The following is a 15348-nucleotide window of genomic DNA, read 5'->3' as shown; positions in this document are numbered from 1 at the left end:
CAAACATGGTGGTTAACCCTGCACTGATTCTGGGCTGAGGTAGGAGAAAATAACACTGCCAAATTTTCGCTAAGGTCTGCCCGTCTCTAAGAGAGTTTTCTCAGATTTGGTAGCAATACAAGTATGCCAGTGGACAAATTTACCCTGTTTCTATGATACTTTTTGATGCTTGAACTGCTCTTTGGTTGTCTCTTTCCTGTGTTACTCTAGTTCAAGGAAAGGCATACCCAAGGATGGAGTTTCTCCCTTCTTGACTGAGTTTTCTGTTAGTTAAAAGCACTTATGCTCATCATGCTTACATGTTGCTGAAAACATCTGAAAGTAACAACTGCAAATTCTTGAAGTCCCATGCTCAGAAAGTATGGAAATCCGTGCTGCAGGATCACTCTTCCACATGTCAGGGTGGAAAGAGGCCAGTCAGTTATCTGCATAATCCTACACACAACACATTCATCTTGTCATATTCAGTAGTTCCTTCAGCTGTGTGGAAGAAAATGCTTCAAAACCAGAGGATTCTTCTGTTTTACTTTTATTAGGACATTACTTTTGCTAGCATTCTGCTGTTTGTTGGTCTTAGTTACTGTGATTTCTTTCTCTTACCAAACTGGGACTATAAAGACATACACATCATGGTTATCTTTTTCATCCTTTTAATAACAATAATAATAAAAAAAAAACCCTGTTGCAATTACTTTTCCATTTATTATCATGATAGATTTATTTTTTACAAAGGGATTTGACAAGCAGGTTTCTGGAGTTCTCAGTGGAGTTGAGAGAACAGCCTATGCATGTCATTGTACATGCATAGTGAGATGCTGGACACAAATCACATACCCACAAACACACAGGTAACAAGGCACTGTTAGGACTGTACAAGTAATAAATGACCAAGAGGTTATTGACACACTAAAACCCGAGCTCCTAATGAAAACTGTGTCTGTAGCCTTTTTGACACCCTAAAGCTGTGCATTGCTTTGGGATTCTCTGCTTGATAGCCCTGCTGTGTCCCTCTTCCCATATGTATTGGACCCCACATTTGTAGGTGAGTAAATTGCTCCGATGTGGCTGCTGGAACGGACTAAAAAGTCAGCCAAACGTTGTGTCACACATGTGGCAGTGTTGCATTTCCGTTTCTCCAGGTGGTGACTGCTGAGGTGAAACAAAAAGAGCCAAGATTAAGTGAAAGGATGAGCAATCGAGTGTGCCACTCGTAATAGTCATTTGAGCTGTGCTAATGTAGGAGTTCTTTTAATATGTGCACAAATAGAGGAACATTACAATCTTCCTACCTCCTACTTTGTGCCTGAAAAAAATGGTGCTGTATGCTATTAGCAGTTTTAATGATGAGGGTTATTTAAATGCAAAGACCTTAACAGTCATATGTCGTTTTTATTGATGCTCTGCAGAGCAGTTTATGACATCTAGAAAACCTGTAATGATAGTATAGATAAGACAGTAAGTGAAAGCAATGACTAAATGTTTAACTTGAAGCTGAACTTCTAAATCTATTTAGGGCTCTTGCTGATATCATGAGGATTACTAACGTAATGACAGTCACTAACATTTATTTAGTTCTCTTGTTCCCACAGAATCAGATCCTGCTCTCACTGACGTGAACAGTAATCTTCCAGTCCACATCAAGTGGAATGAGCCCAATGCCCCTTTCTCCCAACTGTGCTACATATCATGAGAGGTGGCAGGTGTTGCCAGCTTCAGCCAACTTCAGTACCACTTCAGATGGTCCTTAGCTCTGTCTCTGTCACTTAGCCCTGGCTACACAAGGAGTATTCATCACGAGTGAAAAGCTGCCACATCTTTGTTGAAGCACCAGCAGCTTGAAAGTGCTGTTGTAGTAGGAGATAATAATTTGCTGGATGATACTTTAAAGAGTGTCCATGAAGAAATCCATATCTAATAACATTTGATGGTCTTAACCAACAGGTCACTTACAAAACTCCATGTAAAACATATGTAGCATGGGATTTTAAAAATTTTAATCACAATATAACTGTAAACTTGAGAGAACTTGGGTTTTCAGATTTGTTTCTTAGACAGCTATGTTGTTCCTTCAGATAGAAATACTTGCTGAGATTGCTTAATGAGTTATTGTTAGTTTTCATGGACTTCTCCATGCTGATGTGGCATGAGGTAGACACCAGTTTGCAGCAAAAAATATTACTGTGAAGGGTGACAGTTTCCCTGTTTCAAACTCTGAGCAGTTACCAATGAGTTCCTTTTCCTATTGATTATTAAATCTGTTGTCTAAGATCTCATAGAGTATTTTGAAGTTCATTATATTCATCCAAGATTCCAAATGGAATGGCAATTGTGAGAGAAATGTCTGCATTATACTGGTTCTTCATTGGTAGATAGACAGCAATTTCTAAGCAATTTCTAATTTTTTTATACATGTAATGACATTTAAAGGAGATGTTTGGATAGGGCTTGATATAGGTTCTCTTAGATTTTAATGGGTATTTCTATTGACATTAAAAGAGTTTAGTCAAGCCCTTAACACAGGAGGTTCAAACAGCAACTGGTTCTTAAGGAAATCCTGATTTGTTTGTGAAGACAGAATTCTCTTTTTCTTTAAAGGTACAAAATCAGGTTCTGGTACTCCAAGTTTAAAACTCCAGACCTTATAGGAAGCTGTTTATGTTCCTACCTGATGTCTAGCCTGACTAAACGCACTATACCTATTAGCTCTCTGATCTGTAGCCTTTAGCTGAATATGTGTTTCAGTGGGACAGTTCACCCAGTGAGAGATTGTCTAAGGCCCCAGAAAAGCAAATAAGGCATCCCACACTCAGAATCTATCCATGACAGAATTGTCATTGACAAAAATTCATTCAAAAGCCTGAAAAAATAGATGATTTTGAAGATTTCTTCCAGCCTTGATGATTCTGTGATTCTGTGCAAAGTAGAATAGTTCAGTGCTGCTTATCTTATAGTACAAATTGCAAATACTTCTTGAAATGCTTTTTTATTCATTAAAAAGTTACCTAAAATTGGATTTATAGATTTATAAACATGTATGCATTTTAGACAAGTTAAATTCTGTCAGATCCAATTGTTTCTTTTCCTTCTTCCCATGATTAAATTGTTATTTAGATCTGTAATGTAAAATTGCTTACTTACAGGAAACAGTTATGGTATAAAATAATTCCATTCTAGCAGAACATTAGTGGCATTAAGAAAGGTATACTTTTTTCCCCATCAGGCTTGGAAATGTGATAAAATTTAAAAAAAGAAGGCACTTTAAAAATGCACATTTCTTCTCAAGGTAATGTAGTATTCATAGCCTTTGTAATTAATGAAAGCATTATTATTATAAAGTGATTAAATGATCTGCAACTTTTGTCTGGATTTCACTTTCACCTCTGAATGCTTTGATCTTTATGCTTACAGAAAAGCTCTATTTACTAGAAGAAGGATATTTTAATCTCTTTTGTTTTTTTAGAATAAACAGCAGAGACAAAGACTCTTGAGTAACAGGATATCACTGGCACAAAGTTTACTTCACAATTTAATTCTAGCTGATATGACTAGAAGAAATGAGGAAAATCAATACCTTTTTGTCTTTGCTGCTGGTTCTTCTGGCATTTCCTCACTAAGTCCTGAGAGTGTATTCTGTGAAATTACTGGCAACATCCATCCTTGTCTCTTGGAAGTGCCATCAGACAGATCATCAGCCACAGACAGTAATCTTTAAACAATAAAATATCTGGTGAAATTTAATAGCTCTATTTTTGCTCAGATTAGTGGAGACATGAAAGCAAAAGCAATTCATGCAATTATCTGAACACCTTTTTTTTCCCTCCAAAGAAATGAACACGATTATTTATTACTCACTTCTCAATAGGTGTAGCTTCCAAACAGCTCAGAGTGACAGAAAGTGCAATGAAGAAAACTGACAGCTTTAGGTTGCACATCTTTCCTTCCAAACTTTCTGAAAAGAATAATGATTCAAAACTCAAAGCAAACCCAAATACTCTTCAGCATATCCTATTACTGATGCCCATTCTGTCCTAAATCAACAGAAGTTAGTCTTTCTCTCAAGCTGGATTGAAAAAAATGATCCCCCAAAGTTTAGTGACACAATGCAGTTTCAGCTCTCAGTAGTAAATGTTCATTTTTCATCTAATAGTTTCAATCCTTTCCCTTATCTCAGGTTTCCAATTCCTGACATATCCCAGTCTCAAATTCTGCTCCTGGCTGCAGTTTACCTTGAAGTTAACTTGCCTTATCCTGAGAAATGCTGTTGGTTTGTAATGAGGGATATTGTGCTTTCCTGAAAGCACATCTGTTGCACTGTATCTAAAGGAAGGAAAAAAAAGGGAAATTGTTTACCTTTTTGTGGTCACAGATCTAAGTGGAGAAGTCTGTGTCAGCAAGAAGGATGCATGCAACAATTCCACGCTTGCATCTAGCTCTGGAGTATCCTTTTCCCTCTTCCCTGCTGCCTAGTAATACAGCTCTTATATACCCTTCACACCTTTCTCAGCTCTGACATCAGGCAGCACAGAGAGACTGTCGTTAATTCCAATCCCCATAGACAGAAGGTGCCCCAGAGAGGAGCAGAGGCAGGTGGGGCATTATTACATTAGTCCATCAGTAAATATTCACCTGGTACATGCAGAATGCCCTCGTGAAGGGACTGTAATAGCATATTGCACATCAGAAATGTAGCCTCAATTTTATGGTTCTGATAAGATGCTGAGGTAATATTCCCTGTGGGTGTTTTCCAGGGCTAAATAAGGTAAGAAAAGTGACAAAAAAAAAGCCAGAGCAAATGAAACACCAGATCACTGGTGATTGAAATATAAGAAAACAGATCCATTAGAAAAGAAGGAAAAGTTAAAAGTTGTGGAGGTTTGTTGTAGAAGTATATAGATCAAACAGAAGTGTTTCAAGGGACAAAAGCTGTATGAGGAATAAGAAAGGAGTGAAAATTATTTAAATTGACAGATAGGGTGATCATTCAGAGTAACAAGGTAGAAATCGTGTACGTTTTTCAGTCAAGTATAAATGTGAATGAAAATTGTGTGACTCTTAATGTAAAACCATATGATTTACTAACACTGGTAGGTTCTTTATGTCATGTGTGAAAATTGAGTCAATTACTATTTTTAAGAAGGAAAAGACTAGGCTTAAAAAGTCAGGAGATGTCAGAATAAAGACTACCTGTGCAAATGTATTTCTCCAGTGAGCACAGAGTGTGGATCAGGGAAAAATTCACAGCTTTTTTAATAGACTAAATCCAATGTTAATAAATTACCTGACTGCAGATTTCCAAGGATACAGACTAGAACCATTTTCGCCTGATTTCGGTAGGAATTAGGCAAATCACTTTTTTCGGATTTTTTTTCTTGTCTCTCTGCCTCCTTAGTTTCCATTAGGAAAACAGGTCTTTTAATTATTTATGGAGGTTAAGATGCTGACACAAAAGCTCAGGAGAAGTTTTCTGTGACCAGAAGTTACTGTATGCACCTTTCCTATCCCCAGAGAACGTGAATTAGTTCAGAAGTGCTTCAATGCCAAGTGCATTGCCTTCACTGGAACCCCCTTTGTTTGCTGGTTTAGTCGGTGACTCCAGGTTTTCATTGAAATGGCTAAAGTTCCAGTGCTGGCTCACTTCAGGCATCTGTGCTACTTGAGTTGAATACAGAAGGAATATTGAGCTGGGATAGGAGAATCCTAACTCCATCACAAGAGTTAGTCTGCAAATAAGAGTCTCGAAAGTGACCAAAAGTTTGTTTGGTTGTTGTAGTTGTTGATCTGGTGTTTTGGGGTGTGTGTTGTAGGTGTGTTTTTTTTTAAGGGATGCTACTTCTGGATATTTTACTCTCTATTTTTAATGACATGATCATATATTTCCTTTCCCCAGGTTCCTGTTATCCTCCCCTGGATGGACAGTCCCAGTGTAAGAGAAGTAAGTACAGAGTTGTTTTATCTTCATCATGATAGTCAGTTCTGTGCAACATGTGAAACAGGTTTATCTCTCCAAAGACTCACTGTAGCATTTGACTACAATGGAATAACATTCTGGTGTTATTTTCACATAGCTATTTCACTTCTATGAAATAAAAACATGATTAAATACATTTTACAGCGATAGAATTGTGCTGAAAACCAATTATACATATAATCTGGCTGGTGATTGTTAGCAGCCAATATTCACTGCTTGAATATTGAAGATGCCTTGGTGTGTTTCTTCCAGGGTAGTAAAAGATTTGTGTCACGCTGGAAGTAGTGGTATGTATGCTTAGCTCTTGTGAAATACGTTGTTTCAAATCCTAAAAATGGATAGATCAAATGCAGCTTGCATCTAAGATTTTCAAAGTTTGAGCTGGATGTTCAGAATCTGTTACATTTTAAGGCATCTTAACAACAGTGGTTGCTGTGTCAAGTTTGAATCAAGCTATGGGTTGACACAAGAAATGTAAAACAGGCTTTACAAATGTGGTCCCAAATTCTAAGTCCAGCTGTCCTTCAAGTGAACTGGGGGAGAGCCTCTGATGCTTTGAAGGAAGAAGAGAAAGGCTGATTCTTGACTGCGTTTTAGCAGCGAAACTAGGCTCATGATGTCCCAGGACCATTGCCAGCCTCCTGGGCTGCACAGCATCTTGGCAGAAACAGCAAGAAGTCTAGCCAACAATTAGTCAGATATAATGTTAACAAAATTAAGGTATTTAAGCTTCTGTTACTAGCTCTCTTAAGCAGTGTTTTCTTACACCAAAAGGAATGCAGTATGAAATGGTGAAATCCCTTTGCCAGCAGAAAAATTCACAATTTAAATTTCAAGATGCTGGCACTAAGTACTGTGCAGCTAGTACTGTTCAATGAAGTGGCTAGAAATAGAAAAATATTTTTACAACTGGCCAAGTTCCTTAACCTTGATCTTAGAAAAAAACAATTGCTGTGAATAACAACTGTTATCAGCCTAAGGAAAAAAAAAGGTAAATCAAGTATTCTCATTAAAGAAACCCATGACCAATTCTGTTCTGAGCAGTTACATGGCAATTTAACATTTTTCTAAAGTATTATGCTTATATGAGGGTTAGGGGACACAAGAGCTGAGGTTTAGAAGGAACCCAGGAGATATGATCTGCCAATGCCCCGATTCCTTCTGGAAACTACCCACATGAATGTCTGGAGTTGTAGGATTGTGACCATGCTCTGCACTGTGATGTAGTGGTAGCAGAGGAACAGGGAACCTGCCTTGTCTCCAGTGTCTGCTGCTTTTAGGTGCTGGGGAGTAGGATTTATCTGAGATGAATAGAGAGACCATTCTAGTGCCTGTTTCTAATGCAGAGGTCTAAAACAGCTTAGGTGGCTTGTGCCTGTTTCTTATTTTTGCCTATAAAACCAGCCTTGGGTGACACGCTCAGGTATAACTGTTTACACTGTGGGTGTCTAAATGTATGTGCAATGAATTCCATCAGGGATGTTTTAACTCTCTTGTGTGCTCAGTGCCTGTGATTTAAGGTTGTCTCCCTCTTTCTCACACTTAGCTTTTTCTTAGGCTGTTCTTCACACCTGCTGGACAGCTGTTTCTCACTTTTAATGGCTGCTTTTCAATTGCTGAGGTTTGCATTTGCTTAATGGTGTTAACAACACACATCAAGGATTTTGGGAAAGGGTGTCTCTTCCCCATTTGTGAGAGTGACAAAAAGCCATATCACCTGTTGCATGCACTTTACCATCTGCTGTACAGCTGTGCAAGGCAGATGTCTCCAATAAATCACACTGTTGCTCAGTTACCAGGAACTAGAAGTGTGTGAATAAATCATGGTTTAGTTTGCCTGTTGTATCAGAACAGAAAAGAAAAATCCTTAACTTGAAATGGACTTATTTCAATTTTTTGAATAAACCAGAAATCATGACAACAGCAGCATTAATATCCATCAGTGTATATACTACCAGCTATGAAACAGAACAGTGCACATCACAGTTTGTAGCTGTTACATGAGTTCAGCACAATGGTTCATGTGTACTGACAAAATTGTTTCAAGTTTATAACGATCTTATTAGCCTTTATTAGCCTTTGATTCCATTTAAATTAAGCTGCAAAAGAAAAGTCAAGTATAAAAACGAGGTTTCATTAATAGTGTCAGCACCTCTGCCTAGTGTTCAAATGGCCAAATCTGAAATTGGAGGAGTAAGTCAGGTCCTAAACATAGTTCTCTGCTATCATTTTATCTGTCCTAGAATATCCAGAACAGACTTTAGTGAACCTGGATAGAAGAACAGTGTGTTGTGTCAACTACAGACTAAGTAGAACATTAGAGGGAGTCTCAAATTGCACTAGATACTTATGACTAGGAACCTTGATTGGCCCCTTGATTTTTACATCTATATGCCAAAGTCTGAGAATTTTGGCTATAATACTCTCTTCCCAGTATTTCTTGCTTGGTGCTATGTTGATGGATACTACAATGTTTGTACTTTATTATGTGTGGAGTTGTAACTTTGTACTGTTAGTACTTTTGCTAGCACAACTTTGTTACTTCTATTTGGTGTGGGCTGTTTCAGCACTGATAAATATACAAAGAGTTCTTCTTGATCCCAAAACTGATGTTTAACCTGTGGAAGAAATACGCAAGAAGCAGCACAGAGGTAAGAGGAGGAAAGTTAATACTTTCTCCCCCGGTGGGAAAAAACATATGATTCAGAAATGAAGGGTGGTTATCCATGGAACTGACTAACAGATGGAAAGAAATAATTTGGATAGTTAATACTATTTTAAACCAGCTTTTATGATATGTTATGTTACTCAGCTCACACCACTGATAGAACAATGCTTCAGTCTCAAAGGGTTATTGCTAATGATTGCTCTGAGAATGAGCTCAGCAGAGTTTGTGCTGAATCAGTTCCTATAGCTGAGAATCTCACAAGCAAGAGAAATAAACTCCATGTTCAGATCAGAAAAGTCACAATTGACAGCTCAGTGATTGATGAGTTGTAGTTCCTATTGCCATTCCTACCTACAGTTTATGAAGTTTTAATTGCATGGCTTTTACTGGTTTGCATCCAACAATTTACCTTTCAATATTACAGAGGGTTTCACATCTTGATTTTCTTTTTCCCATCTCTCCTGCAACCTGCTTCCAGAAGTATAAGCAAAAGCAGAACTCCCCTTTGGTTAGCAATGTCACTTTCAAGGGCGCTAGACAGGGCTAATAAAAGAAATAAATAATACAATATAGTAGTAGTGTTCTGCCTTTTGGTAACCTAAGCCACCCATTGCTTCCTGCTACGATCATTCTTTTAAGTCACTGCTTATAGGAATTAACCTATAAAAATGTATTCAGGTTTCAAATATATTGCTGCAATGTGTACATACCACTACTACAATAGTATATGGAGTTTTCCAACACATGTGTAGTACTCATATGTGCACTTCAAAGCAGAACAGATCTTGCTGAAAGGAAGGGTATGGCACTTCCTTGGAGTGCCTCCTTGTGGAGCCAGTGCATTGTAAACTTGCCTCTCTCTGCACTGCAAAGGTCCCTCCCTACAGAAGAGTCTGGAATTACTGTATTGAATCACAGAGGGGTTTGGATCAGAAAGGACCTTAAAGATCACCTAGTTCCAATCCCCTGCCATGGGCAGGGACACCTTCCACTAGCCCAGGCTGCTCAGAGCTCCATCCAACCTGTGCCAGTGCCTCAGCACCCTCATGATAAGAATTTTTCTCGAATATCTAAACCTGCTCTCTGTCTGTTTGAAACCATTCTCTCTTGTTCTGTCACTCCAGGCTCTTGTAAAAGTCTCTCTCCATCTTTCTTATAGGCTCCTTCAGGTACTGGAAGGCTGCAGTTAGGTCACCCCTAAGCTCCTGAATGTGCAAAGTGAAGTCTCCCTGAATGCTCCTGTTAGGGGAATAAAAGAGATTGAGGAATTAGGTATGCGCAGAAGTGCTGTTTCTGATTTACTAGGTGTAACTGTGAGAATTCTCCATCCCTTCTTCCCCACCTTATCATTTTATAAAGAGCACAGATATCTGTAGAAGATACAGCAAGACCAGGAACCACTCTCTATGCTCCCCAGACTTATTTCACTGAGGTGAATTGCTAGTAAATATGAAGCAAATGGAACCATTCACCTGTAAGAGAAACTGCTGTTTTTCAAAAGGATTCTACACAGAATCACGTCAGCCCTTGCCTACCTGATCCAGTGCCTAAGTTTAAACTAAGTTTTCTTTTAAGCTATCTCACTTTCAATAATCAGACCTTTTTTTTCCCCCTCTCTGCAAACTGCAGCAAGAGAATGACAATCTGGCTTTGTCTTGAAACACTCTGAGTCTTTTAGATGATGCTGTCTTGACAGCTCTGCTATTAATAGTGGCATTTTCTCTGCTGTTTAAAAAGGAGAGTTGTGCTGAACTGAGAATCAGTCATGTTCATAATAGTTTTTCACTAAGGACAAATGCAGTCTACTAACTTACGTAGGAGAATTTACGTTGACAACACTATGAAATATAAATTAACTTATTTATGGTATGTCAACACATGTGGCTGTAGTCCTTCTTCAAAGAGAGGTGCAGTAGGGCTGCATTTACTGTATGCTTGGGTTATTGTATGTGTGAGTGCAAGACCTGACCTTTTCATCCTTCTTGGAGATGAGAAACGATTTTGATCAGCACAAGGAACATGAATCAGTACATGAAATTGTCTTTCTTCTGTAAGAAGATATTAAAAATTCATTAGTTCAGCATATGCACCCAAAAAAAATGTGGTGGATTTTTGTCTGTTGTCTTTTACACCAAATGTTGCTGTTTCCTTCCATTTAGCAACCAATCCACTTTTGGCTGAGCTTATCCCTGGGAAGGAATGGTATGGAAAAGCCAGTGTTTAAATGTGAGCTCTCATATATTTTAGGAGCTACAAGTGACATGGCTGGTTCAAAAGGTGTTGTTTTGGTTTTTTTTTTTGCAATAAGCTGTTATTGAACCAAATACCCAGTGGAAAATTGAAGGAACAGTATTATAGCAAGGAAAAAAAAAAGAGGCTGTGGAACCTTTCAATCACTAACATATTGAAATAATTCCATATTAACACATATTGTGCCAATGAATGGTAAAGTCTCACTGGGACAAAGCTGCAAAGTCATCTTATCAAAGCATTTGATTCAGAAAAGAGCCTTGTGCGGAGCAGTAGAGAAGCACATACTTCAGGACAAATGTCTTTAAAATCTGTAGGTGTTGAATATGTGCTGTGTATTTAGAATGGGTACCTTAAACTCTGCTTTGGATTTCAGAGTGTTTTCTGTTCTAGAAACTATTGTCTACATAGGTGTTTGGGTTTGTGTTTTTTTTTCTTGATTTACAGGATTCCTACACATTTCCACTCTGGCTAGTGACTGTAGGCTTGATTTTGTTAGTTTTCCTTGGGGTCTTGTACCCCTTCCTGATGCATTCCCATGGGCTGCAAATGTCTGATTTGATTTTAGACAACCATCACATTGCCACAGTGTTCATACTTATTGGTGGTGTGTTAAAGAGTGAAGAGTGTTAGCAATGTCGTGTATAATATTGTAATTTTTCAACAGAACATTTAATATTATTTCATGTAAATGTGGGGCTAACACATTCTTAAATTATTTTATCAGCAGTTGTCACAGTCATAATCTTCATGATGTTATAGATCCCTACAGTGATCCATGTAAGTCACATATCACCCTCTTGCCTTTTATAATACCCATAATAGTTTGTAGAAGTTGAATAAGCAACTGTTGAAAGAACCATAAGAGTTATCACCATAGAGGTAAGGGATTTTTTAATTAGAAATTCTTACATGTACACTGTTACTTGAAGCCACTACTTTAATTTACGTTGTCAAATAAGAATGTATATGTCGTGCAATTTAAACCTTTGAGAAAGAATATCTATTTTGAGGGATCCTGTGAAAACTTTCTGTTTTCAAAGTGAGCTATCTGTGGCTAGAAAGTCATGCTGACAGGTACATGCACAGGCATGTGCCTGATCCCCAAAAGATCCTGAGCTCCCACTCAGCTCTTTCACACCTTTTAGGACTGAGCTGTTTTAGACAAGGTGGCTATGTAATGTGTTCCTAGAAGGGCAAGTGTATCACCCTTGAGCATTTTCTAGTAACTGGTATCTAGTCTGATATCTCTGCACACAAAGCCTATTATCACACACCGAAAAACTTGGGGACTTGATGGATAGTGAAAGTGAAATGTTACCAGGTTACATAAACCACTGATTGATGAATCATAGCTAATGTCACTTTTTAGAGGAAAAGACTCCGGAGACACTTTGAAGCTTTGAACTGCCAGTCAACCTAAGTACATTCCTTCTTTTAACTTTTCTGAAAGTATGTTCAGGAGACAATGTGCCTCGTTAGTGGAAAGCTAACGACCTGATCACACAACAAATACCTTTGTACTTCAAATAGGAGGTACTGCCCAAAAGTATATAATTAGGTTTTCAACTCATTTTTCACATGGTAATTTATCCTGAAAAGCTGTTTTGACAAGTGGAACATTTATGTTTTCTAACATTTAAAAACAGAATGTTGTATAACAGAATGTCTTCCAGGCTTGTAGTAAATTTTACAAAGGATAAAGAATTTTATGCCTTCATAAAATTTGCCACAAGGCTAGAAGACATGAACATGTTTCGCTAAAACAAAAGCAAAGCCCCGAAATTCATACAAGTCCAAATCAATGTGCTAAACTGCTTTCTTAATGGAGAAATTATTATGACAATGTCATTGGTTTAACTAATAAATAGTTATGAAAACAGATAGCAATAATGTTTTGTACACAGACAGTATTATCTCCAAGGTATGGATCTCAATGTTTGCTATAAACAGCTACTTATTGTTCTTGTGTTCCAGGGGGAAAAATTGAGATGATCGTGAGTTAAGTGAGAGTGAGTAGAGTCAATGGCAGAGCAGAGGATGGAAGACAGATCTGAATCTTTATTTAGCCTGTAGTCTGAGGTGAGAGGAAAGGGGTCCTGACCTTAGTCTGGGAGCTGCTGGCTGGCAGGATTTTTTCTTCCTTGACCAGGATGAATAGATCTAGAATGGCATCAGGAGATACAAGCAGTACAGGTGTCACCTGACCTGATTTCTATCTGTCTAGAAGTTAGTTATCTAGACTAAAGCTAGCTTTCTAGACTTTAAAATCAAAGGGAAGAAAGAAGTACCTCCAGAGACCATTTCCTCCCACTTATTTTAGACAGCTGTCTTAAAATGGGATAAATTGCTCTCTGGAAATATCTAATGCTCCCTACTGCCTATTGTGAGACTCTGGATGAGGATCTTCATCAAAACTATATACTAAGAATAGACTATACCTGATTCTGTACAAATACTTGGCTTTCTCAAGGTATTTTCCTTATAATGAACCATTAGAATGATTAGAGTGTCCTCTCAAACAAAACCTACCCAGACAGAAAAAAATTACTTGTAGTCTCAAGTCTCTCAGTACTTGTAGTTTCTCAAGAAGAAGGCTGATAATTCAGGAAACAGTGAATTTAGTGAAAATATCATCTTTAGGAGAAAACCCATGGAGATGATGGGAATTCAGTTTGCTAAGACATCATGATGCTTTATTATCCACGAATTAATCACCATAGAGAACAATACTGAATTCCACATGCATTGAATTTTACATAAATTTACAGAATATTAAACCGTGCATTTGTGAACATATGTTAATTCCATATCTCTACTCCTCTTTTCTTGGAGAGGTACTTAATTCATACCTGTTGCTAATTATAAATCACTTATACTGCCTCTTAAAATAACTCTCAGTTACTTTTTCTCTGATATGGAGATAAGTATTTAAAGCAAACTGTTAAGTGCCTACTATAAGGTGGTGTTTATTTTACTGGAAATCTTGATTTCCATTTTTTGTAATTCCTTTGCTCAGTCTGAATCCTTCAACGTTGCCTTGAGCTGTAATTATTATTGTGGAAAGAATGTTGCAGAGTCTGTAGAATGACACAGTCCTGTATGTGATGTTACTATGATTTTTTTATCTCATGAAATTTTATTGCATGGCTATTTATTTAATAATTCATTAAGCCCCCAGACAATAGCTTTTATTTCACCTTTTCCTTTCTTGTAGATACTGCAAACACTTGTCTGCATCTCAGAAACTCACTTTTAAGTAATTATGATGAATAAGAAGACTGGAAAATAAGAGTCTCTGTAGACAAAATCATGGTATATCCTCTCCCCAAACAGGCATGGTTTAAAATATAAAGTATATGTAGAATATAGTCTACAAATAGTTATAAAATGAGATATTAAATGGATGGGGTTAGAGAGAGAGAGAAGAAGGGGCTGGTAAATCCTGTTAATATGTCAACACAAGGTAAATAAACAACTAAACTGAGATCTACAGTTCTAGTTTCTGAGGAGTTAAGATAAATCTCATGTATCAAGTTCCATGTGGATTCTCCTAGACAAATCTCTTGATGAGGTGCTTGCAGTCTGATTTCCATAGCTAACTATTGCAATTAGGATTCTGAAGTGAAGGTATTTTAAAAGCAAAAGCAAGGGCAATTCTCTAATGGCACTGAGACTTCTCTCCTATGTAGAAGGAGGCTGTTATACACAGAGGGCTGTTGCACGTGGTATGGGTAGGGGAGAGAACTCATTTCACACCTGAATGAACACTGCTGTGCTGTTGATGTACACTGCTGAGCATCTGCCAGTGTGGTGGGTGATACCTCTCATCACCTTTAGCTGGGTTTTTTAAGGGAAGCAAGGATGGGCGCATGGAGTTAAGGCAGCTTTATACTCAGTCATTTCCTTCTTCTGTTCATTATTGCTTTTTGATTGTAGTCTTCTGTAAACACAAAGCAATGTGTGGCAGAGCTTGGACTGTAGGTTTGTTTCTTATTATCTTGTCAAAGGATTTTTTTAATTTCCCAAAAGTGGAAATAGGTAAATGAAGAAAATATGAAATGCAACAAAACCTTTGAAATGTCTTAGTGAGAAATAAGAATTTAACTCAGATCAAAGGGGGAAACATATTTTCTATTGGTAGTTAACCTGTATAAGCAAAATCCCAGTACAGACAGACAGCAGGTGTGATTTGGAGACCATCATGAAGAGGTTGTGCTCGAAGTCAGGGTTTCATTAGTCCCAATCCCACCCTCACCGCACATTTTAGACCTTGCATTTAGGATTTTTATGTGCATTAATAGTTGTTTCTGTTAGACAGACAAACAAATGTCAACAAGAGAGTTAAGGTCACAAGTGAAACCTGTCTCAGCACCAATACTTGAAGTTGTAACTACTGATTCCTAGATGTGATGTCTCATGGATTCAATCCAAGTCAAATATCTCTTCTTCTCACATTATC

General features: G+C 37.7%; 1 protein-coding gene across 1 annotated transcript; it reads right to left on the bottom strand.

The window, feature by feature from the left end:
- Positions 1-779: 779 nt before the first annotated feature.
- Positions 780-4654, bottom strand: IAPP (islet amyloid polypeptide). Its single transcript, XM_009071682.1, has 4 exons — positions 4351-4654; positions 3853-3949; positions 3572-3706; positions 780-1149 (listed from the first exon to the last, which is right to left on the bottom strand). Exons 2-4 carry the CDS (start codon positions 3930-3932, stop codon positions 957-959), a joined length of 408 nt encoding a protein of 135 aa, XP_009069930.1. The 5' UTR covers positions 3933-3949; positions 4351-4654; the 3' UTR covers positions 780-956.
- Positions 4655-15348: the final 10694 nt, after the last annotated feature.

This window comes from Acanthisitta chloris, unplaced genomic scaffold (assembly GCF_000695815.1).
Source record: "Acanthisitta chloris isolate BGI_N310 unplaced genomic scaffold, ASM69581v1 scaffold3133, whole genome shotgun sequence".
Lineage (NCBI taxonomy): Eukaryota > Metazoa > Chordata > Aves > Passeriformes > Acanthisittidae > Acanthisitta > Acanthisitta chloris.
Note: the sequence above shows the minus strand (reverse complement) of the source record. Positions and strands in the feature narration are given on the sequence as shown.

Excerpts from the sequence above, each read along its gene's own strand:
- IAPP (XM_009071682.1), bottom strand. The coding sequence starts at position 3,932 with ATGTGCAACCTAAAGCTGTCAGTTTTCTTCATTGCACTTTCTGTCACT. Across the intron at positions 3,707-3,852 it reads GAAGCTACACCTATTGAGAA|ATTACTGTCTGTGGCTGATG; the intron begins GTGAGTAATAAA and ends TATTGTTTAAAG. Across the intron at positions 1,150-3,571 it reads CCAGCAGCAAAGACAAAAAG|CAGTCACCACCTGGAGAAAC; the intron begins GTATTGATTTTC and ends GTTTCACCTCAG.